Source organism: Aricia agestis, chromosome 3 (genome assembly GCF_905147365.1).
Source record: "Aricia agestis chromosome 3, ilAriAges1.1, whole genome shotgun sequence".
Taxonomy (NCBI): domain Eukaryota; kingdom Metazoa; phylum Arthropoda; class Insecta; order Lepidoptera; family Lycaenidae; genus Aricia; species Aricia agestis.
In genome coordinates, this window is record NC_056408.1 from 2417770 (window position 1) to 2443737 (window position 25968).

At 36.5% G+C, this 25968-nt stretch overlaps 1 protein-coding gene across 3 annotated transcripts in view; it reads right to left on the reverse strand.

Moving 5' to 3' along the window:
- Window positions 1-25968, reverse strand: part of LOC121725381 (cubilin) — a 116760-nt gene that overhangs the window by 79732 nt on the left and 11060 nt on the right. For all 3 annotated transcript variants that reach the window (XM_042112278.1, XM_042112276.1, XM_042112277.1), the window contains exons 2-3: window positions 21919-21974; window positions 13894-13989 (exon numbers count right to left, since the gene is read on the reverse strand). In XM_042112278.1, the coding sequence (XP_041968212.1) occupies window positions 13894-13981 (88 nt within the window). In that variant the 5' untranslated portion in view covers window positions 13982-13989; window positions 21919-21974. The remainder of the gene's footprint in view (window positions 1-13893; window positions 13990-21918; window positions 21975-25968) is intronic.

Sequence of the window (25968 nt, forward strand, 5' to 3'; positions counted from 1 at the left end):
GCAGACGTAAAATATCCAATTTTAGGCACCGACTTCTTAAGCCATCACAATTCACAAGCTATTTGTCGACGTTAGCAACAGGAAATTAATAGAAATGTGACAAATCTCAACATTATCGGGTCTGTGGTGACATATTATTATGACGGAGCGACAATCAAAACAATCGATGTCACTAACCCTTACTACGAGCTACTATCAGGCATCAGCCTACCTGGACATCACCAATAATTATTTACCGTGACCATTTATTGTTGATGAGTTACAAATTACAATATTGCGAGCTTAAAGTTAGATGTTTGAAATTCCTGTACAAATTGGGAATGGTGCCGAGTGCAAAATGGCCTATAAGAATCCTAGAGCGATGTGCAGATGAGGTGTTTTACGCAACCATGAGTGACAAATAATAAACTAATTGTATTATAACTTAATATAAAAGTACCTGGATGACCGAGCTTTGCTCGGTATAGCAAACACTTGACTTCGTGTTACTTAATAACGCCATCTGCTGGTCGTTAAAATAATTAGTTGCAAACAAAATAGTATTATTATTCGCCAATAGATGTCAGGAAGAGTCATATTTTTCAATTTATCGATTATCGATAAAACACGAATAAAAATACATTTTCCGAAAACGAATCCTAGCTAGATCGATTTATCGCCCCCGAAACCCATATATATATATATATATATACAAGAATTCAAGAATTGCTCGTTTAAAGATATAAGATATTCGACATGTAGGCACAGTATATTAATTACTTTTAGGGTAGTCACGAGTCACACTATACGACCATAATATTATACACTAGGGTTGCTGAGGATTCCTCTTCCGCTTCCTCATAATGAGGAAGTTCCGCAATATTTTGGGTTCCTCAACCGTTACCGCATCCTCATAAATAAAAATAAAAAAATCCTCTTCCGCTATCGCTTCCTCAAAATTTAAGAGGAATTTATGAGGAATTTCACTGCGCATGCGCGTCGCGTATCCAATCATGGCAATGCACACGCCAGAGCCAGAGAATTGTATCATTCACTCATCTTTTTTTTGTGTGCGTGTGTTGTGTATGTTTTTTTTATTGCTGAAGGCAGGTCATCTATTGTGACTCCTACGCATTAGAGTACCGTCCCCAACCCAATGCTGCTCATAAATTGAACCATGTGGTTAGGGTTGGTGCAACGAATTTTCTCTGTGGATGAGTATTCGTAGCGACCAAGGTGCCTGTTCCTGCTCTGTAGTAGAGCAGGACAGTCAAGGAGAAGGTGTATAGGTGTCTCATCCTCCTCCTCGCAGAATCTGCAAGTCGTTAAGCTACTAACACCTATTAAGGTGCTTATTGAGCTTGCAGTGCCCAGTTAGGCTTCTGGTAAGGATTCTTAACTGATTCCTACCCATGGTAAGCACTATTTCTGACAGTTTCTTGTTAAAGCCAGGAATTTGTGCCTTGGAGTGTTCAAGGCCAGGGCCTGTAGACAAGTGGTAAAGCAACGCTAACGCTAGCGTTAGCGTTAGCGTTTTGCCACTTGTCTACGGGGGCAGGGGTCTCACCCCATTGCTTTCTGCCTAGTTCGCGAGCCCATTCCTCGAGCACTTGCTTTGTAGTACTGGGAGATATTCCGCAGACCGGTTTTGGGTCATATATGAGACTCTCGGCCCCAAGCCTAGCCAGTTCGTCTGCGGTTTCGTTGCCGGGGACGTTACTGTGGCCCGGGACCCATACTAGGCGTATTTCGTTGTCCATTCCTAGCATGTTAAACGTCTCAATGCATTCCAGAACCAATTTCGACGAAACTTCTGCAGCAGTCAGTGCTTTAAGTGCAGCTTGACTATCAGAAAGGATAAAAATATTTTTGTTAACTAGTGCCATCTCTAGGCTTTCTAGTAAGCAACCGATGATTGCGAAGACCTCAGCCTGAAACACGGTCGCAAACTCCCCCAAACTGGCATGTTTGCCTCTTGGTGGCTTGTCCCCGTAGAATCCGGCTCCCGCACGGTTCTTTCCTTGATCCATCTGTGAACCAAACTATATCGCTAGAGCGAACATCAATTAGGATTATTCCTTCCCAGTCCTCCCTGGCAGGTATAAGAACCTGATATTGCTTCGAAAAGCTATGCACCTTGATCATGGCATCTGATGACATTTTGCCACACTACGCAGCCATATGTGGTAATCGGTCTCACTACGGCTGTATAAAGCCATTGTGTGTTACTGAACTTCTGCTAAATTGCTGGACCGATTTTGATGATTCTTTATTGTGTGTGTTTTGAGAATGGTTTAGATTCATAGTTTGGTCCACTGGAAAATGCCCTTTTAATAAATTTTTTGTGTAATGTATGTACCTAGTTATGTACAAACAGGACAAAGACTTTTGGGTTGGGTCCGCAGTCCGCTAGTATTTATAATTTTCCATCATCCTCTACCTCATCCGCTTCCTCTTCCGCTTCCTCTTCCGCTTCCTCATCCGCATCCTCTTCCTCAAAAAATATCCTCTTCCTCATCCGCATCCTCTAAATTTGCGCGTGAAAATTCCTCTTCCACCTCCTCTTCCTCATAATCACTTCCTCAACAACCCTATTATACACCAGCCTCCTACCCTAGTACGAGTAGATTTTATCAATAGACCATACTACTTCGGCATTTCTCTCTGTCAGCTGTAACCTCTTTACACTTAAACCGCTTAACCGAGTTTGATGAATTGAAAAATTTGTATGCAGATACTAGATAATTCAGGGAAAGTACACAGTGCAGTTATTTAGCTCACTACGCCCGTGGTGTAGCTTTCACTACGAAAAAGTGCATGGTTCCCGTAAACGACGACCTCTGTGGCTCAGTTGGTGGGCTGTTGGTAACTCAAGCCGGGGGTCGCGGGTTCGATTCCCGCTGACGAAACAAAAAAGTTTTCAATATTCCTGGTTCATGGATGTGTATTAAATATGTGTATCATAATATAATAAAAATCTTAAATATATGTATAGTATAAAAGTATTAAATATATTTCCGTTGTCTGGTACCCGTAACACAAGTCCTTCAGGTACTTACCACGGGGCCAGACTGACGTCCATAGATATTATTATTATTAAAACGAATCTCTACACGAACGAACCTAAACCAGAACCTTACAAACCATGACTAGTTTTAATTCTATGAAAACTATGCATATTTGGCACGAGCTTTTGCCCGCGGCTTCGCTCGCGTTAAGAAGCATTATTATATACAAGCTTTCATCCCCTATTTGAACCCCTTGGGGTTGGAATTTATCAAAATCCTTTCTTAGCGGATGCCTACGTTATAACATCTACCTGCATGCCAAATTTCAGTCCAATCCGTCCAGTGGTTTGGGCTGTGCGTTGATAGATCACTATGTCAATCAGTCAGTCACCTATGAGTTTTATATATATAGATTTAGGATCACATACGAGTACTCTAATATTATCATGTCTTCGATTTCTAACTTCTAAAATTATCGCATGCAACTTGTCTAAGTACCCACATGACAGTATACAGTAACAAACACCCAACAAGTCGGAACTTTCCGACAACCGGCGCTGGTGGCAATTCGATACATGGAGTGTAGCTTTCATAACCCAGTTATGAACTGAGAACTGTCTATATTTTTATTGAGTAAACTGGTGAACGAGCAAACGGATATAATGGTATATATATATTTTGATACACAATAATATTATACACGAAGTGTAACTTAAAAAGGAAACAATCAATTTATAGCATCAGAGAAATTGAATCATATATGGACCCACGTCATTTGGTCGGGCTATGCATCAAGTCAATGTTAGTTGTGTAGAGGTTCCACGTTTGACTTTGATGATCCAACCAATGATCCCATGATTGTGAAGCTGTAAACTTGCAAACGTTGGCTTACGCTGCGTTTCCAGCTGCATTGCAAGAATGCGTTTTTAAAATCCAATAGAATCCGGGTTTGTGATTCGAGGTTAGGCAAAAGAAGCAATTCTATTGGTCAAAATCTCATTCTTTAAAACGCAGCTCCGGAGGAAACGCACTATTACTAATATTTTTTTCGCTTGTGATATTTTTTCCGTCTATCCATATCCATTCTTAATATTATAAATGTGAAAGTGTGTCTGTCCGTCTATCTGTCTGTTACCACTTCACTTCCAAACCGCTAGACCGATTTTGCTGTAATGAGGTTTTTTTTTTAATGAAATAAGGGGGCAAACGAGCAAATAAGGGGGTCACCTGATGGAAAGCAACTTCCGTCGCCCATGGACATTCGCAGCATCAGAAGAGCTGCAGGTGCGTTGCCGGCCTTTTAAGAGGGAATAGGGTAATAGGGGAAGGTAGGGATGGGAAGGGAAGGAAATAGGGGAGGGTAGGGAAGGGAATAGGGTAAGGGATTGGTCCTCCGGTAAACTCACTCACTCGGCGAAACACAGCGCAAGCGCTATTTCACGCCGGTTTTCTGTGAGAACGTGGTATTTCTCCGGTCGAGCCGGCCTATTCGTGCCGTAGCATGGCTCTCCCACGTCTGTTACCACTTCACTTTCAAACCGCTAAACCGATTTTGCTGTAATGAGCAGAGATCGGAATTGGGTGTGTGAAAATACCTAAAGTTTGCAGCGGGACATAATATGGAGCTGTTACAACCACTTAAGTTAAACCGGTTTTGGATTTTACCGGTTCAGTTTTTTTTTTTTTTTTAACATGTTCCTTACCTTTGAAACACCGAACTATAAACATTTACAAGCTGCTTATACAGTTCTAAATTAATTTTTTAGTCTCAATTTTTCTTTGTCGGCCAAACACAGAATTTTACATGTCTGCAAAATGCTAATGTGGTTTTAATCTTTTTTTGACCTGTATCTTAAGTTAAAAAGTTTTGCTACAGATTGATGCAAGGAAAACGAACATTTTCGCGCATGTAAGCGCAGCATTCAATTTAATGGCGTCGCTCCGTTTTTACTTGCCCTGCTTACTTGACCTCAACGGAGTTAAATTCCGACTTGTTACTATTGTAACAAGTCGGAATTTAACACTGTCATAGAATACATTAGGTATTCTATGACTTAAGATACAGGTCAAAAAAAAGATTAAAACCACATTAGCATTTTGCAGACATGTAAAATTCTGTGTTTGGCCGACAAAGAAAAATTGAGACTAAAAAATTAATTTAGAACTGTATAAGCAGCTTGTAAATGTTTATAGTTCGGTGTTTCAAAGGTAATGAACATGTTAAAAAAAAATACAAAACTGAACCGGTAAAATCCAAAACCGGTTTAACTTAAGTGGTTGTAACAGCTCCATATTATATCCCGCTGCAAACTTTAGGTATTTTCACACACCCAATTCCGATCTCTGGTAATGAGGTATGGAGATACTTTGCGCCCCGAGAAAGAACTACGTTTTATCCCGGAAAATGTACGGTTACGCGATAAACGTATAGTAGTGCAACACGGTAGCGAGCGTCGTCTAGTGGATATATAAAATACCTTTACTGAAAATTAATAAGCCAAGCCACCGAACTCCGCGTCCCAGAGGGAGAATAAACATGACCAGCGAGCGCGGGATCAGAAATAGAAAATATCGACATGTTATAAATGATGCAGGTAGCTACTAGCTTGTGCACGAAAATATGTGGACTATTTAATATCCGCTTTAAATAAATCGACGGGTGCAAAGTAAAAAGAGTCATCTACAAAACAGCTACTTTTCAGGAGAGCGCATAATAGGAAAAAATACTCCCATTTTGTCAATTTCCAATCAAATTTATTGAAATTTTCATCATTGTTTCAATATTTATTAATGAATCCACATGTATATTTAATTTCTTCTAATAATGTTTAATTTACGAGATATTGTAGTTGTCTGCATCTACATTGCGCTTGAAAATATGACAACTGAGTTAACTACCACTTGGTCGTTTCTACGTGGGAATTAAAAATTATATTTATTAAAGTATTTTTACCGATTACTAGTACAATTATCAGTAACTACGTAAAGTGTAACTCTTTATGTTATTAAAATATGTAGTTAGTGCCCGTTTTACATCTTAAACACACCAAGTTCAGAACATAATTGCGTAGATATCTTTTTCTACGTTGTCGATTCGGTGCAAGGTGCACGATTTAGAAGGAAGTTAAAATATGAAATACTAGCTTCTGCTTGCGGCTTCGCTCGCGTGTAATTTGAAAATCGCGTAAAATGCAAATATTCCTGTAAGCTCTTTTAGAAACATGATGTTTTTCCAAGACCAAAAGTAGCCTATGTCACTTTTCATCCTTTCAACTAAGTTTGTGCCAAAAAACAATACGACTAGTTTCTTCGTTAGAGCGTGAAGGGAGGACAAACAAACAATTAATAAATAAACAAACATACTTTCCCATTTATAATATTAGTATGGATATACTTAGGAATAATTCATTTACTTTCGTAAAAATCGTAATTTCTCACAACAAAAATGAAATTCTGTGTCAATACTTTAATTACTTTAAAACTAATTTAAAAAGTATTCAGTATCATTATCAGTACAGGAACTATGTTGTAAATTATTATAATTTAGGCAGAGGCTTATTCAGTCTTTGTACTTGGCACTTGTGATCATGATGGATTCACTATAACATCATAAGCATCGCCGGACGTTTTACACCATCGGAGGGGTGTATACGATTCTTCAGAACACAAAATGAAATTTTATTTCAACGATTGCTCAATTGCTTTTCGTAATCACAGAGATCCCAAAACCGGTCAAATATAAGTTAATAGTAAAACTTCGTGAGATATTTTTGCGCTACAGTTAAACTTGTAAATGCCGGAATATGATGTTTCGCAGGTTGCAATTTCCCATTTCTGGACTGATGTAATTGTTTACCTAAATTTTGTCGTAATTTACGACTCGTATCAATACACGTGTCTTTATTTCTCAATCGCTTTTTCTTTAGATCAATACTGAACTGACGTCTTTTTCTACCGTTTAACGAGGAAGGCGTAGAATATTCACTTGATGCCTCCACTGCCGAAGAAGTATCAATGGTGTTGTCTATAGAAGATTTACAGTTTGAGAGGGACAATATACTCGATGGTCTGTATGAGTTAATAAACTCAAGCAGGCCATAGATTAGGTATATGAGGTCAAAATATCTGTTTAATAAAAAAGATAAAATATTTTGATCTAATATTGATAATGGACGCGGCGGACTTGAAGTGATGAATTGTATTCTGAGGGTGTTGGCGTATTTGTTAATTTGCTGAGATCGACATCCAAATTTTCAAAATCATTTTATATTTCAGGCTGAGAGTGAACTGGTGTGACTGGCCTAGAGTATTCAGATCATGGGGACTTATATTACGAAGTTAACTTATATTAATTTGTCTTCATCGCTAACACATTAAGGTTTTCTATAAGATGTTCAATAACTTCATCTCTACGATAAATCTATCGTTTATGTTCTGAAAACTTTCAACTTCTTTAAAAAGTCGTTTTGGACTTTCTGAACATGAAACAACAGTTAAAAATAACAGTAAGAAATTAGAAGTCAATTAATATAGCTAACAATAAGAATTAACATAGATAGGTACCTATAAACATAACAAACCATACTTATTTACAAAAGTAAATTGAGACATCTAAATCACAATCGCAACGTAGAAAAAGCTATATGGCAGATAGCCGCTTATGCCGCATAACATGAACCCCGCGCGTCCCGCGTATAGACGACCAGCGGTAGTTATCCGCGTTTACATCGTGCAATTTCACAAAACAGGAGTAGATGTCTTCTTTTACGTGACAAAAGTACCAAAAATAAGGTGATATTTGAATTTTTGTTTTTGGTATGTTGTAGAACATGATATTTTAAGCTAGTTTCTACAAAAAAACGAAAAACCCAAAATTGCAGATGACTTTTTTTACTTTGCACCCGTCGAAATACTTACCTCTAAAATGTTTACATAATTTTTCATTTATACTAGCTATTTACTTACTATATATATATATATATAATATATATAGTAAGTAAATAGCTAGTATAAATGAAAATATATATATATAATATATATATATATATATAAAATATATATAATATATATATATATATATATATACAGTGTGTAACAAAAATAAGTGATAATACTTTAGGGTGTGTACGTGTTCCTTGTAGAGAGTTCACTGTGAAAGTAGCAGCTCTGAAAGACGAAAAAATTTTTTCACTTTTGTATGGGCGGCAAGGGTCCGAGCGTCACGAGTTTCCCCATACAAAAGTAAAAAATTTTTTTCGTCTTTCATCGCTGCTACTTTCACAGTGAACTCTCTATAAGGAACACGTACACACCCTAAAGTATTATCACTTATTTTTGTTACACCCTGTATATATATATATGGGGGGGAAATAAGGGGGCAAACGAGCAAACGGGTCACCTGATGGAAAGCAACTTCCGTCGCCCATGGACACTCGCAGCATCAGAAGAGCTGCATGTGCGTTGCCGGCCTTTTAAGAGGGAATAGGGTAATAGGGGAGGGTAGGGAAGGGGAGGGTAGGAAAGGGAATAGGGTAGGGGATTGGGCCTCCGGTAAACTCACTCACTCGGCGAAACACAGCGCAAGCGCTGTTTCACGCCGGTTTTCTGTGAGAACGTGGTATTTATCCGGTCGAGCCGGCCCATTCGTGCCGAAGCATGGCTCTCCCACGTATAAACCACGTATATATATATATATATATATATATATATATATATATATACAAGAATTGCTCGTTTAAAGATATTAGATTAAGGCCCGGACAAACATTAATTACACACGTCTGAAATAGAAACCTATAGAAATAAGATGTATTTTAAGGGAAATTAAATTGCAAAAACCATTACCTATTTAATAGAATTGTGAAGTCATTCTCTAACTTCCCTACGTCACCAATGGTGTACCTACTCTCCCTCTGACTTACAAATTTTCGATGGTTACGTGTCCTGACGCGTTTTAACATTTTTTACTCATCCCAAAAAAGTGCACACCGCCGCTACAGAATATTTCACGTCGAAAATCCGACAGTTGAGTAGACCAAAATTCATAAGAATTTGTTCAGAAGTTTCGTTACTCGGCCATTTATTCATGATTTGAATGGAAGGTGCTCGAAACCATGTGTAAACAGTATCTATCAGTTATTGTTCTGGAAAGTTCGGACGTTGCCAGTTCATGGTAATGTATGATAATTGACTTATTCCAGTAAGGGTTCAAATCAAATCAAATCAAATCATTTATTTGCAGAATAAGTAGGTGAAAAGATGTTACAGATTTATAATACAGGAGGTGCAACTTATTCTAACCTATATGAGGCATGCAAATTATTATTATTGTCAAAGTTCAATTACATTATTATATATTATATTACTAAGCTACTGGTAAAAATATTTCATTGAGTATCTATGTCAAGTATTGTAATTTATACCACATACATGGTGTGCAATATAGTCTTAAATCTAAGTACATAATAGTCATTTATAACAATTCATTTTAAATTCCTAAAATAATACTATATTATAAAATAAAAAATAAAAAATTACAATTCAATCAATACTCCTAAAATAAATTATACTTAATAAATAATGAACCACTAATTTTATACATAGCATGTCAATTTAAAATACTAAAATTAAATATAACAAATACAACAAATTAGAAATTAATCTCATTCCATATGTCATTTTACCATCCTTAAAATAATAATAATAAAAGATAATATATCACAGGGTTGCCAGACACCCGATTAAAGCCGGATGTAGGCAGGCTTTTTGATTGCGTATCTGGCTAAAAATAAAGGCAGTCGGCTTTTGCAGAGCTTTGCATTTATAACGTCCCACAAATTTGAGATGATTTTTAATTTAAAAAAAAAAGAAAAATGGTACCGAATGGCAATCCTATTGCTCTACTGACAGTTGATATACAATTTGCTTAGTTCTCAATGCAGAATCGCAGGCCTTTTAATACGAGTGCCCGGCTGAACTGGCACTTGGCAGCCCTGATCCCGGTGCTCCTGGTTTGGAAAATTATGTATCTATGATCTATGTTCGTGGGCAATGGGTATACACAGTTGCCGTTTGATTCAAATTTGAAAATTACTGCATGATTATTGGTCAACGCTTAGTCGCGAGCTAACGTTGACCAATAACCAAGCAGTACGTTTTTGAATCCAAAACACATGTTAAGTACCTATGTAAATATTATGAATACGGAATACCCCCGCTGCTTTACTACAATATAATATCAGCTTAACATACGTGTTCATATAAATAATAAAATAAATAAAATATCTTTTTATTCAAAATGGGTATCAAGAATTCAAGATACAATTTTTGAAAGTCGTAGAAAGAACGAAGAAGCTACGGTGCCTACCACCGGTTCGGGAACTAACCCGGCATAATTTCAAAAAGATCAATGTTATAGAAACCTAGGTGTTAGAAGAAGTTAGCATGTAACTTGTATTTGTAAATAAATACGTGTAACTTATATACCTATGCAGATAAATTTTCTTCGCATCGAGGTATATTAATGACGTAGGTATCAGAATTCCAACACGAAGTTTAACGTTATCAATCACCTTCGATCTTATCACCCGATCTCTCCCGCTCCCCTCTACACCCCACCCGGTGTCGAAAGTGTATCTGTCACAACTTCACAACTACGCTACTTCAACTTCGACCGGGGAACTTCTAGAAGTTGTGAGTCAAATAATAATTTTAGCGATACATCCCAACACCTCCGTGGTCTAGTGGTTGGAAGCTTCCTTCTACAAGAAGGTTGTCGGTTCGATTCCCCCGTTGGAACCATCAAAAACATTGTTGGTCAACAACGACAAGTTTGTCTGGTAAATCGGATTAAAAAAATCATAGATCCATGCGAGTTTATTATATTTTATAATATGATAGATCCATGTTAGTTAGATCTTTTCATGTCTATAAAATCCATGGAGATTCATATTGCGTCGAATTGATATGTTACAAAGCAGAGTCATTCTGAAATCAGTACCTCGATTCTACTATATGAGAGATCATTTTACAGTTCTTAGTTATCTTTATCTCTTATCATGTCTGGAAAACACCTCCAACTTGCAATCTAAACGCCAGCATTTCACCTGTCAGTGTAAGATGCATTTGTTTCAATTACCGAGCTTCTACACGTAGAATAAAAGCGAAGACTATAAAACATCATTACTGAGTTCGTCCTGACCGTCCTTACTCGAATACATAATCGTATAATATCATATCGATCGCCTCTCCTTGGTGAGAGGGACAGATTTATACATGGTACTGTGCGTGAGACAGGGACGCGCTCGCAAAAGGATGTTATTGAAAGTGGAGGCTTAGTGCACTGAAATGTACTTTAACGAAATTTGTTCATTTTGAACATGATTTGTCCTTTATATGCCTTTTTATGAAGTCTCTGTGGTTAGGTTTATCATGAAGTTATAATTACTAGCTGAACGAAATAAGGTCATCTAAAGTTATATGAAAATATTTAAGTAAAGATTTAGGATACATAATGGTGGTATATAAATTATAATATATAACTGCATGCCGTCTCCTGCCGTTCAGAAGCGTAGCTTTCTTTAGCGGGGCCCCATATAAAATATGTTTGGTTAACCTTAGGAAAGGTTGCCTTTTTTACTTTTCACATATTTTGTGAATTTAATAAAAGTTTCTATTAATTTTCCCTAACGCACGTTGTGGTCTTTGTGGCCCGGGGGCCCCGTATAATTAATAAAGCATATACGGCGGTAGCTACGCCCCTGCTGCCGTCCACAAACGTAGTAATTAACGATGTATCCTTTACAATTCTACGAGGCTATCATATGGCCTGTCAATGATTCAAGTATATCTTGGTTCTTAGCATGCCCAAGGCATGTTGCCGAAATCGAAACTTAACCGATGTTGGACAGAACTTAACGAGCTCTCATGGATCCTTGTCAGTATGTATGTAATGTAACCCTTAAGGTGATTTCCCGATCTTAACCGCCAACCGCGACCAACAAAAATTCAAATAAAATGCCACTTTATGATATAGGTTTCATTGTCTACCGACATTGGTCTAGCACCCAGCTTTATAGTGGCGTATGATGAAACTTATAGCCAAAGTCAAAAAGTGGCCTTTTATTTGAATTTTTTTTAGTCGCGGTCGCTTGCTGCATTGATCGGAACGGTACCTTCACTCACATTTATTAAGGTACTAGCTGTTGCCCGCGACTTCGTCCGCGTCAACATAGTATAATAACAAAGATAGATAGTCCGCTAACAAATATGAAAAAAGTAAAATATAACCTCCTCTTTTTTGGAAGTCAGTTAAAAAGTAGCCTACGTTACACCTTACTACATCAGCTATCTACCAAAAAAAGTCCCGGCAATGTAGCTCCAGCCGTTTCAGAGAGTAGCCGGAACAAACAGACAGACAGACAGACATACAGACAAAAATTAAAAAAAATGTTTTTTTGGTGTATGTAGCGTATATAGATTCATATGCATGTAGTAAAAAACGGTTCTTTCAATATTACAAACAGACACTCCAATTTTATTTATATGTATGTATAGATGTATAGATTAGGCTGCCTTCACATTAAGTCGCCAGTAGTGCGGCAGCAGCGCGACTTCTATACCAAAGAGATGTCGCGCGACTGTCGCGCTTCTCTTTTTAGTATTGAAGACGCACTGCTGCCGCACTCCTGGCGACCTAATGTGAAGGCAGCCTTAGTATAGGTACCACGAGATGTCAGGGGAAAAGGAATGATAAATTGTGTTGCTGCATGATAAATGCGCGACAAAATTGTTCCTTTATTTAATTAAAGAACATCACACCTAGCGGTTCCCACGATATCAAGTTAATCAAGAAGCTCACTTTTTCAATTAGATCTCCGCAGGACGATTACGTATATTGTGACAGCTGTGCAGCGTTTGAGAAGATATATTTTATTTATAAAAGGGACAAATGAGCAAACGGGTCACCTGATGGAAAGCAACTACTCTTACTCGCAATATCAGAACTGGAAATGGTGGTGGAATACGCTCGCTTTTTTTTTTTATGAAATAAGGGGGCAAACGAGCAAACGGGTCACCTGATGGAAAGCAACTTCCGTCGCCCATGGACACTCGCAGCATCAGAAGAGCTGCAGGTGCGTTGCCGGCCTTCTAAGGGGTAATAGGGGAGGGTAGGGAAGGGAATAGGGGAGGGTACGGAAGGAAATAGGGGAGGGTAGGGAAAGGAAAAGGGTAGGGGATTGGGCCTCCGGTAAACTCACTTACTCGGCGAAACACGGCGGAAGCGCTGTTTCACGCCGGTTTTCTGTGAGGACGTGGTATCTCTCCGGTCGAGCCGGCCCATTCGTGCCGAAGCATGGCTCTCCCACGTCAAAGCTTCTTGACAAGACATATTGTACAATATCAGCTGCTATCAGTGAAAACTATTACAATATACGTAATAACTCTGCCGATTTCCAGTGGGTTAGATCTACGAGACCGTTTGCTTCCCGCGTTGGACAAGCATGGATGTTGTTTGCAAGTTTAGTTAGGATAATGCCAGGCTGATCACCAGCTGATAAGCAAGATAAATGGATCCGTCGGCTGGGCATGTTAAAAGAGGCGTCTAATCTTTCGCTTGGTTTTACTGTTTTCATCCATGACTTATGGGGGCGTTAGGAAATTTTAACGGCTACTTAACTTTGACTAAACGAACATTTTGACTAGGTATGCCTATTATGACCAAATTTTCATTAAAGTAAAGTAATAATTACTTAAATAACTCTGAGAAGCCGTAAGAGATTTATCGTCATTAAAAAAAATTCTACACTTTAAAAACTCATTTGTTTGCAGCACAAATGGTGGGTTCTGTCGCAACTCGGAACGATTACGGATGAGCTGTAGGAATTAGCATGTGAATAGTACTTACCGCTGGTGACCTGGAGGGTCGTCGCGAGCAGGCATAGCAGTGACAGAGACAGATAGCCGACCGAGTTGAGCCAATGTGCCGCGGCCATACTGTATCCTGTAACAAAACTGTTTATAAGGAACTTTAAAAGGACATCTATCCTTCCACAGCCCCTAACCAAAACTTTTTCTTAATCACTTCTTTACAGAATCGCCTTGGATAAGGAAAAAGTCTTGGCTAAAAGGCCAAATTGCTTAGTCATTTTGCATTAGCTAGTTTTGACAGCAAAGATTGATTTCAAAATTGTATGTCATAAATTGTCAAATCCCATACATTTTTGATACAAAATTTGGCTATCAAAACTAGGCAGTGCAATTATTAGCTTATTGATTGCCATAAAAATTAAGGAGTCCGAAGAGATCACAAAGCCTCCTTGACTCCGGATTCAAAACTAAGAATTTATTATTTAAGGGTAAGGCCGCCAGAATTGTCAAATAGTAACACAAAAGATTTTGTGTTACCGTAACACAAAAGTGACACCATTTTTGGATAAAGGTGGTTTCATAATGGTGAAATATTTTACCTACAATTTTTATTTTTTTATTTCTGTAAGACGATTTAATACTCGTACAAGATAAAATGTGTGTCTGGGTTGGTTGGTTGACACAGGTGTACAACATATAAGTAACTCACAACTTGAAAACCATTATTAGGGCTCATCATCACGAATAACTTTTTGTATGGAAGTAACAGTGAAATAGCGAAAAAATAAATCAGCTGTTCCATACTTTTCAAGTGAAGTCAGTTGAAATAAAATACCTATTTTTTTTTTCACATTTTCAGTGTTGTTTCCATACAAAATTCATTTGTGATGATGAACCCGTGTAGTAGTTTTCAAGCTATGCGTTAATTTAGTTACACGTTGTATGGCCGTCCAAATACCACTATGCATTCGGCTTTATAGTTCGATTGTGTTACGATAACACAAATGTAACACAAATGTAACATAATCGTAACACAAATGCAACACAAAAGACTTAGAATTTACAACAATTTTAGATTATATTTCGGTTATTTATTGCAACTAGGCATTAATGGGCGATTTATAATATACATTTGACCTCATCGCTAGCAAATATAATACAATAAAATAAAAATATCTGTTTATTACCTTAGAATTCACATTTACTTTTATTTTTTTCCACATAAACAAAAACGTAACGACCAGTTTAGACTCATTTACTCCTGAAATAATAAACCTAGCACTTTTTTCTTAATTTTGTTGATGACAGTGCTGCTCCAATACGCGAATGACCTTGGGCAAACGAGTGTTTCCACACCCCACTTCCGTACCTCACCCCCGCGCCATTCGTAATAACGACATCTAGTGCAATATCGAACAATTAACACAACGCAGTCTAAAATACATATTTTAATGTAAAGAGGAAAACTATTATAGACAGTTTGCTTATTTCACGAAGGGTTAATGAATCATGGTAGCGCAATGGTCAGAAGCGTGAATATTCAACATACGTTATGAGTCTCAGGTTCGCTACGCGATGAAAGTTTAATTTTAATTAATTGCTTTTTTACAACATATTTTATTTAGAATATTTTATTATTAATTGGGTAAAACAAATGTTTTTTCTTCAAAATGTTATTTATTCAAATTGCTGTTTTAAAATCCCTTCGGAATAATTAGCTTATTAAAATGTAACTAGAGTAAGTACTCAAAAAATACGTAGGTAATGACTAATGAATGATAGCTTATTTATTGACTTTTTTTTAATTTTTTATTCAGAAGTAACGCGGTGGACGGCAGGCACACGGCGCGCCGCGCCGTCGCGCTGGACGCACGCTTTTAGTAGTCGACGTTGTTTTCGTGGACGTTTTTTGCCAAATAATAAATTAGTAAATAATCCATGGTAAATTTACTCGACACAACTGTACAATGTACACGCTCGAGAAATTATTATACTAGCAGCGCTAAGGGCCGCTGTACACCGGAATGGCAGCGGCGAGGCGAGCACTTTCAGTGTCATACGGTTTTTATCTTCATTATTGTAATAAGTACATAGTATCGCTTGAGAAGTCTACTAGTCTAAGAGATAAGTTGAGAATGGCGAAATATAGAGATAAGGGTCATAAAAATACGTGCGATAGCTCATTAGATTCGGGAAGACGTCTAGAAAAATGTATCGGAAGCGTGTATTAGCACACAAAAAATTGCAAAAGTTATAAGCAAATTAGGTTGCCAAAAAAAAGGTATTACGTTTTTTATTAAAAACTCCGGAACTATTAACATTTAAGAAGTTTAAAAAAAAGGTTCTTAAAGAGGAGGAAATTTCCATAAGAAAACTCCCAACCTCCTAACTCCTAAGTTAGGGCATCGAGACCGGGTTTTCCCGAAACCGGGTCATGAAAAAACCCGGGTTTCAAAAATGGAACCCGGGTTTTTCGAGCTTTTCGGGTTAATTATTAAAGGCCAGACCTGATTTAATGGTATTTATAATAAACTAACATACAAATCATTTATTTTATAACATATTGTATAGGTTTAATTATTTATATTGGTCATAATTAAACAACATATAATATTTTTAAGAAAAAGTTTCGTTTTAGGAGCATTAAAGACTAATTGTCATAAAAATATTTATTAATAATAATTAATAATACATATTTTAAAAAACCTACCAAAACTATTCAATGTAAAAAAGCCAAGTCTCTTCAAAAAATCTATCCTTCGCAAAAAGTTTTCAAATTTCATAGAAGCCAAGTCTTGTTAAACTTATTTTATAGTTTTCAATCAATATTCAGTGATTGACTACAGTTTTGTTTATTATGTGATCACAGGCTTACAAGATAAAATGTGGACAGCTTCAAAGGGTTCTAAAGACTTAGAAATAAGTCTGCTGAAAGTACCGTAGACTTTTGATGATGGGCAAGTCAGCCACTAGGTGACAAAACGTTGAAGCTTGTTGGTGATAAAATACACCCATCAACAAGGTCTTTGGGATATTTGTATTTTTGGAATATCTAAAAACCTGTCAGAAATTTTTGAAGACAGTGTATGGAACAATGATAGCTTATTTTTTAATATTTAATAAAATATTATTAAAAACACTTTTCCGAATGTTATCGTTTATAAAGCAATCACAGGTATCTTATAGTCACAAAAAGTCAATAATAAGTAAACAAATCTTTATTTCCTTTCATAAACTGAAAATTTTATTCGAATGAGATATTTTTATTGCTGATTGTCAAATTAATAGTAATAATTTATACTGATCGATTTTTGGCTGCATACAGTATTTTTACAAAAAAAATTTATTGTATCCTGCTGCGGTATGACACCCAGTCTTCTTTGCAATTTAAAGTCATTATTTTCAGTCGTCTAACTTACTAAAAACACTTAAAGGTTTTTGTTTGTCGTTATGCTTTTTGTCGTTATTTGTTATATTCACAACATAACAAAAAGCGATAATATGAAGACAATGCAATCAGTAAAAAGGTTCCAGGAGAGCAACCAGCCCCTAGAAACTGACAAAACCATGCCGAGGAGTTTCCATCAAGTATATTTTGAACCCATGTATTGCCGTCTGACAAATGCGGCAGATTGCTTTTTATTGGTTGAGAGACTGATGTTGGTAACACATAATAGGACGAATGGTGGCTTTCTTTAGCCGGCCGTGGATATCATACTAAAACACTGCGGAATTACTAAAACACGTGATTTTGGTGAATCGAGATAAAATATAACAAGCAGAGTTTTTATCAGCATCAGCGCCAGAGACAATTTCTTGTGTGTAACAGCATGCCACCATGGTTAATCTTCCAAATTCATTAAAAGCAACATTCCGCATTTGCCATAATATTATGGTCTGGTCTGATCAATTATATGGTAATCTGACATGAATTTTGTCTATTGTGACTAGAACTAATGACTACAAAAAGCTTTGAGGTGTAGTGTAATGTAAGATTTTTCAGAAATGTAAGATTTTCCAGTTTGTTGGATAACAGAAAAGTTACCTTAAATTGCAAAGAATATTCGGCTTCATACCGTAGCAAGGCAGACCAAAGGCAATTTCAAGTAAAAACTAGGCACAAAAATTTAATTACAGGTATATCATCAATAAGGACCAAATAATTATTAATAACGTGACAATCAGCAATAAAAATGTAAAAGATGAAATAAAGATTTGTTGGCATACGTTTTATATTTAAGGTTATTCTTCCATTTACTGTCTTCAAAAATTCTTGATAGATTTTTATATATACCTATTTCATAAAAAACAAATACATTTAATAATATAATTATGTAATTTGGAGGTGAAGCTTGTTGTAATACTTAATCTTGGGCCGAAAATCTTAATCCCTAGCTTTGATAAGATCCAATATTATGTATAATAGGAGAGGTAAATAGTCGCTTTTCTAAAAGTATGTGACCGCACACTATGGTATTTAAATAGTATTTTACTGAAAAGGAGTTGGCGATCGCTGAAAATCATATTTAAAGTATTTTCGCTTCGTTAATCTTTGAATTTTAAGAAAACCCGAGAAATCCGGGTACCCGGGTTTTCGTTTAAAAAAACCCGAAAACCCGGGTTTTGAAAAAAGGGTCCGGGTTTCGATGCCCTACTCCTAAGCCTCCGCGCGACATTTTTAGGTAGCGCGCGCGGCTTCAAAACCGAGCACGTCAAACTGATTATTTTTTAAAGGTATTGAATATTGATTTAAATTTTTTTAATTTTAAACTACTAATTTAAACAATTTAAATATTAAAAAAAACGATTATGAACAATAAAATATTGTTATTAAGAAAAAAATTGTTTCTAAAAATCATAATATTTTCAAGAGAATAAAGGTAAGAAAAAATTTTTTTTAAAAGCATCGAAATAGTTCATTGGTTTATAAATTTTTCATTAGCAAATGGCGGAAAATTTTTTTTTTTTAGTTAATAAATGTCCTTCATTGATATGAAAACAATTACTTACGTGATAATAAATGAAACAATTTTTTTTGACAATATTACTTGGATTTCTAATTTTTTTTTCAAGTTAAAAAAATATTATAAACAAAGTATTACATTTTTTTAAATTTTTATGGCGTGATCTTGTTAAGTATGTTTATATCAAGGGCTCCACGAAGTGAAAAATTTTTACGAAAATTATTTAAGATTTTATTTAAAGTACAATGAGGACGGAAGTTCGAAAATATTTCGTTAGTTAACATTTGTCTAATTTGTTGAAAAATTAACTTCAAGTTAAATTTCCAACGGGAGCAAATTCTTTGAAGTGTTCGGAATACACCATAAGTTTTTGAAATTTTTAAATCAATATTTAATACCTTTAAAAAAATAATCAGTGTGACGTGCTCGGTTTTGAAGCCGCGCGCGCTACCTAAAAATGCTGCGCGGAGGCTTAGGAGGGAGTTCCCAACTCCCTCCTAAGCCTAAAAATATTATATGTTGTTTAATTATGACCAATATAAATAATTAAACCTATACAATATGTTATAAAATAAATGATTTGTATGTTAGTTTGTTATAAATACCATTAAATCAGGTCTGGCCTTTAATAATTAACCCGAAAAGCTCGAAAAACCCGGGTTCCATTTTTGAAACCCGGGTTTTTTCATGACCCGGTTTCGGGAAAACCCGGTCTCGATGCCCTAACTTAGGAGTTAGGAGGTTGGGAGTTTTCTTATGGAAATTTCCTCCTCTTTAAGAATCTTTTTTTTAAACTTCTTAAATGTTAATAGTTCCGGAGTTTTTAACAAAAAACGTAATACCTTTTTTTGGCAACCTAATTTGCCTATAACTTTTGCAATTTTTTGTGTGCTAATACACGCTTCCGATACATTTTTCTAGACGTCTTCCCGAATCTAATGAGCTATCGCACGTATTTTTATGACCCTTATCTCTATATTTCGCCATTCTCAACTTATCGCTTAGGCTATACGGCCGCCCGTGGCCGCTCGTGGCCGCTCGTGGCCGCTGGCGGCCAACGATATCAAAATACTTAGATACGACGCGACGTACATGCCGTCTAAACTGTAGCAATCAGCAATGTTTTTGCATGCAAAATGTGCATCGAGAAAATATTGTCGTCCTTTTTTGTCTTACAGTAATATCATATACTACTTTCTCTTTCGCTCATTTTACGCTTTAATCGAATCGAAAAAATATTGTCGTCCTTTTTTGTCTTACAGTAATATCATATACTACTTTCTCAATACTTATTATTACAAACGGACGTTTTATTGTTGTTCATTTTGACGGGCTCATTCATGGTTTCAAGGATAACGGTGTTTATACTAACACACTGTATATAAATGTATATCATAATTCATAATATATGAACCTACCTATACATATAATAATTATATTATAAATAGGTATACATGTAGTAAAAAGAATAATTTCAATATTACAAACGTCCGTTTGTTATATTGAAATTCACTCCAATTTTATTTATTTGTACATATAAATATTTTGCACGTATCATTACATAATAATATAATATTAAAAAAAAAATTGCATCGCAATCGCGTGCATTTGTGACCTTGACATCGGGCACGCCCACGCCGCCGTCTATTCGGTGTGTATGCATGTTACTATAGCAAATACAAGTTCATTGTAGTTCTGAATAATTATGACAGATGGCGTGCCTGATTTTACGTAATTTAAATCGTAGGCGCAGCGACGCGAAGCGACACAACCTCCCCCTGCAAAGGCGCGCAGCCGTCTGGCGCCCGCGTCCCGCTCCGACCCCTCTCTTCAAAAACAGCTATAAGTTGTCATATCTAATAAAATATTGCATTAAATAAAAATGTAAGAAAACACATTTGTAAATGACATATATACTCATAATTTGAGCCAAAATTTCTGGCAATATATTTTGAAACAACAGAATTAAAACAACATTTGTAGGAAAATTCTTGCGTTCAAATTTATTTTTTTTCTCGTAAACTATACTTCTAAATTAGAATTTTTTAAAGAGGAAATGAAGGTCAATAAATTAGCTATCATTACGTATTTTATATTGAGTACTCTCTTTACATTTGAATGAGCAATAAAGGAAAACTCTGCGGGCAATATGGTATTTTCACGTAATGAAGCCCCTTAACACTGCATTTGCACGTTGACTCTTTAAATAGTACCTTCGGGGTAACAATTCGTCACACAAATAATACGTAACACAAAATAAAAAGCCAAATTTTATTTTAAACTATCGATAAAACAAGTCAATTGAAGGGTTTTCGCAACAATATTAATATTAGAGCAAGGGACTATCATCTAATTCTTCGACGGTATACTTATTATTCAGATATTCTCTACAATTTAATGGATATTCCAACCATAAGATACTGCAGAAAAAAACGACAAAAACGTCACACAAATAAATTGACAATTTTGGCGGCCTTACCCTTAAGCACTTTTGATGAAATGGGAATGAATGATGTTCAAGTAACTAATTGAGGGAATATTGTCGTCTACGACATCTTTTTACGGGTACAGACTACAGTACAGACAGCAGGCTCAAGAGTACTTGGACTCGTAGCGTAGGTGCTACGCTTGAAACTTACTATGCAAAACGGAATAGGAGTGAAAGAGGCCTATGTTTAAATAATATATCGGCCTAATTCGTGGTTGAATTGTATTGCGAATTAAACTTTGATGTGGGAAGAAAGCGCCATCTTTTGTGTTTCTTTAATACCTCCATAGCTAGAACACTCCCAGTCGCTGCGAATGTAAGCAAAACGTTTACAAAACCGGTACTAGATGGCGCTCTTAGGATGAAACTAAGTGAAAAGTGAAAACCCACGGATTCATAACAAAATATTCAATGAAAAAGTATGAACGTAGACATTCACTTCAAGCGTCTTCGTAGTGAATCGTTAATACTTAAGACTGAAGATCACTTGTTATACTGTTATTTATTATATTCTTCGCATATAAACAGTATTGCCACCAACAATTTAAACTTTTAACATCGGTGCCCATAGGCCATAACTCACTTTTCTAGCTTGGCTAGTATCACTCACCATATCGTCAGCATGTGTGACTGCTCTGAGGCGGTTCGCTGCCCACCACCAATTAGCTGAAACAATGAAACATTGTGTTATAATTTGACTCAACTTTGTGGGCTATTTATTAACACTTGATTAAAATTTCAAACCTATAAACCGACAAAATATTCCCGAATAGTGCCCAGAATATTAATAGACTTAGATCAGTAGTTTAGGCTATATAGTGTAAAAAATATTAACTGCCAAAATTATTCTTCCTTTAGGATCTCCAGTAGATGAGCGAAAATTCTCGTCCGTGGACCGTGGTATAATTTGTGTCTAAAATAATAAAGACTTAGACTATGTAATACGAGTACCTACGACACAAACTTAATACTTAATTCTCCCTTTATAAAATTAAATTCTTAAATACACTATAACTCATAAGTTCATGTTTCATTCTTAAAAATACTAAATATCCCGGGTAAAGATCAAAATATAATCATAGCCCTAATTTAGTAGCATTCTCGTAGCGCCGCGCCGCGCGCTGTAGCGTCGTAGCACCGCTACGGTCGTAGCTACGTGCTACGGCAGAACGTTAGGGCCAATTCACACCGGATCGGCAGCGGCCGGCAGCGGCGCGGCGCGAAGAGGCGCGGCGAGGCCGGCAGCGGCGCGAAGAGGCGCGGCGAGGCCGGCAGAGGCGGCTCTCGTCGCCGCGGGCGGCCGCTTGTGGACGCTCGCGGCCGCTGGCGGCCGCGCGCTACCTTCAGAGCGCCGCACAGTGATCAAATGTGATCAGTGAATGAAATTAAAATCTATCCATTGGTACTTTAGTTTGGTTAATTAAAAACTTAATTCAAATAGAAAGAATAAAGAAATTATTATGGTGATATAATGTATCAACCCTCTCTTTTTCCAGTGTCCCCAGTAACAATTTAAAATTTCCAACTGAATTAAATTAAATTGTCTGGAACTACTTGACATATTCTATTGTTTTTTTGTTAAATGATCCGTGTTCTTTACTTTCATAAAAAAATTGTAACTCCCTTATTATTACACGTAGCTGCGTCTTTTTACATTTTATGATGTAATAACAACTAGGAGACCATATTTCAGCCCAAAAAAATGACATCTGGAAATTCAAGTTCTTATGTCTATGATACTCGATTTTCGATCCACTGTGCACCGCGCGTCCGTCGGCGGAAAGTGCTCGCGGCAACTCGCGACGCCTCGAGGCGCCTCGAGGCGCCTCGCGACAACGCGCGCGGTCGTGGGAAGCCGCGAGCACTTTCCGCCGACGGTCGCGCGGCGCCACGCGGCGCCTCGAGGCGCCTCGAGCACTTTTGAAGTTTTCAAGCGATACTAGTAGTTATAAGTATGTAAATAAAGTTTAAAATTATTTCACACTAAAAGTGCTCTTCGCGCCGCTGCCGGCCGCTGCCGAAACGGTGTGAATTGGGCCTTAACGTTCACAATAAACTACGTTCGGTGCCAACGTTAACTTGCTCGTTATTGTAAACAAAGTTTGCCACGCTAGAAATACTCTGTGAAAACTTTGATAGCTTCGCCTTTTGAGTCTTTGTGTTCTTAGCGAGCGATTGTAGTTGATTTCTTGCTATTTTGAAAAGATCTATAAATGCTCCACTTTAAAGCTTTACCATACATTTCACTTAAGATAATAATTATTAAATTGTTAAGTATACTTTTAAAGTATCTGAGAACAGGATTTTAGGTTTATTTTAGTTGTTGAATTCGCAGCCTTGAGTGGACTGTGGTGGTAATCAAAGCATATACTTAATACTATGTCTGTCGTCGGTCTGTCTCTCTTTTCTTTTTCACACTTTAACCGCCTAACCGATTTTGCTGTTTGGTATGGAGATACCGATAGTCCCGGGAAAGGACAAAGCCCAGAGCATAATTTTTATCCCGGAAAAATGTACGGTTCTCGCGTGATAAACGAATTTTGGTGCTTATCGCGCATATCTAGTATTAATGAGTAATATAAAGGATGCTTTGTATGATTTACAAAGCTTTCTTTATAATACGTTTGTGAAAAACATGTTTCTTAATGTTTATATTTTAGGACTATCTAATATATAAAATTCTCGTGTCACAGTTTTCGTTGCCATACTCCTCCGAAACGGCTTGACCGATTCTCATGAAATTTTGTGAGCATATTGAGTAGGTCTGAGAATCGGCCAACATCTATTTTTCATACCAAAAAAAATATATATGGCAAAACAACATTTGCCGGGACAGCTAGTATTCAATAAAATTCTATGTAATATAGTCTGTCAAAAAAGTGAAGAAATTAAAAAGTGGCACATCGTAGTGTCATCCCTTTTTAGGGTTCCGTAGCCAAATGGCAAAAAACGGAACCCTTATAGATTCCTCATATATATATATATATAGTCTGTCTGTCTGTCTGTCTGTCTGTCTGTCTAAACCGAAACTATAAGAGCTATAAGATTGAAACTTGGTAAGTAGATGTAGTCTGTGAACCGCTTTTAGATTTTGATACAAAAATGGGGAAATTATTAAAAATGTTAGGGATCCTCATAGATACAACTGAAACAAAAAGAAATTATCGTACCTATGCGTGTGGGGTGTCTATGGATAGGTCTTCAAAAATCATATTGAGGTTTCTAATATCATTTTTTTCTAACCTGAATAGTTTGCGAGAGAGACTCTTCCAAAGTGATAAAATTTGTGTCCTCCCCCTCTAACTTCTAAAGTAGGGGCATGAAAGTCTAAAAAAAATATGTGACATTACAACAAATTTTATTATATTACATTACAACAAAAACTACCAACGAAAATTGGTTCGAATGAGATCTAGCCAGTAGTTTTTTTTATACCTACGTCATGAATGATAAACCTTAATTTAACGCACTTGGCCGGTTTTTTCTTAGATTGATTTGAAAGGGATGACACTACGATGTTGCCACTTTTTAATTTCTTCACTTTTTTGACAGACTATAATATTATTCCATGTTATATAATATTATTTAATTACATCACCATCAAAATCAATAGGAGTAAGCTCCATGAAAACTCGTGTTCTTTTTATGAAAACTATCGCAAAAAAACAGATACTTATTCAAAAATAGAATGAATACATTCGTAATTTAAATTTCACAACGAGGACTCTACATTGTTTAAAGTAGGTATACTTCGTATCGGGTTTAACGATGTATGATGAAGTTCGCACAAAAGTTCAAACTGTATAGTTGATATACAGTATAGGTACGTATAGAGACTCGCATTGTGCGTGCAACTTCAGTGTTGTGTGAGCTAAACTATTGTGAAGTTTGCACGTTTCATTGTTCATCGTACATAATGGACTTATTATTTAGAAAATTTTTAGGATATATCTCTAATATTTATATTTATTACCAATGATATTAAGTATATGAAAAACGCAATTTATTACATAATAATATTCATTAACACTTTCGAGGACAGAACGACATTATAAGTCATAGTTCGAAATTTTGATACGGCACAACGTACGATGACGTCCAAAATATAACATTTGGATTTTACGGCAGAACGTTCATTTCCGATTAACGTTCAAGTTAAAATCCCATTGAATGTATCTTATGTCACAACATGTAAAATTCCCGAAGCTCTACTATCACGTACAGTAAGTTTTAAAGTATTTCAAAAGTGCCGATGACTGTTAGCGGTGACGTAACTCGCACACGCACATTGCACAACGTGTTTATACGTCCCGCGCGCCTCCCGCGCTCCTACATTCGGTGCGGCTGCGTCACTGCGGAGGTGCGCTCGCGTCAGGGTAACATTTCGTGGGGTATTGTAATATTTTCCGCGACAAAACATCTTGATTCTTGAGTATTAAGTTTATTTTATTTATATGTTATTCTTTCACTAGACAAAATATTATTTAACTATAAATTAATAATTTTATACTGAGAAAATGGATTATTTTATGTATTTTAGATGAATAGGCGCAAAATGAGACTGAGCATTTTCAATGATTCCGACAATAATGATGATGGAAAATTTGGTTCGGATAAATCCGTTGAGTGTGATCATTCGCTCACTGTGAACTCACCATCA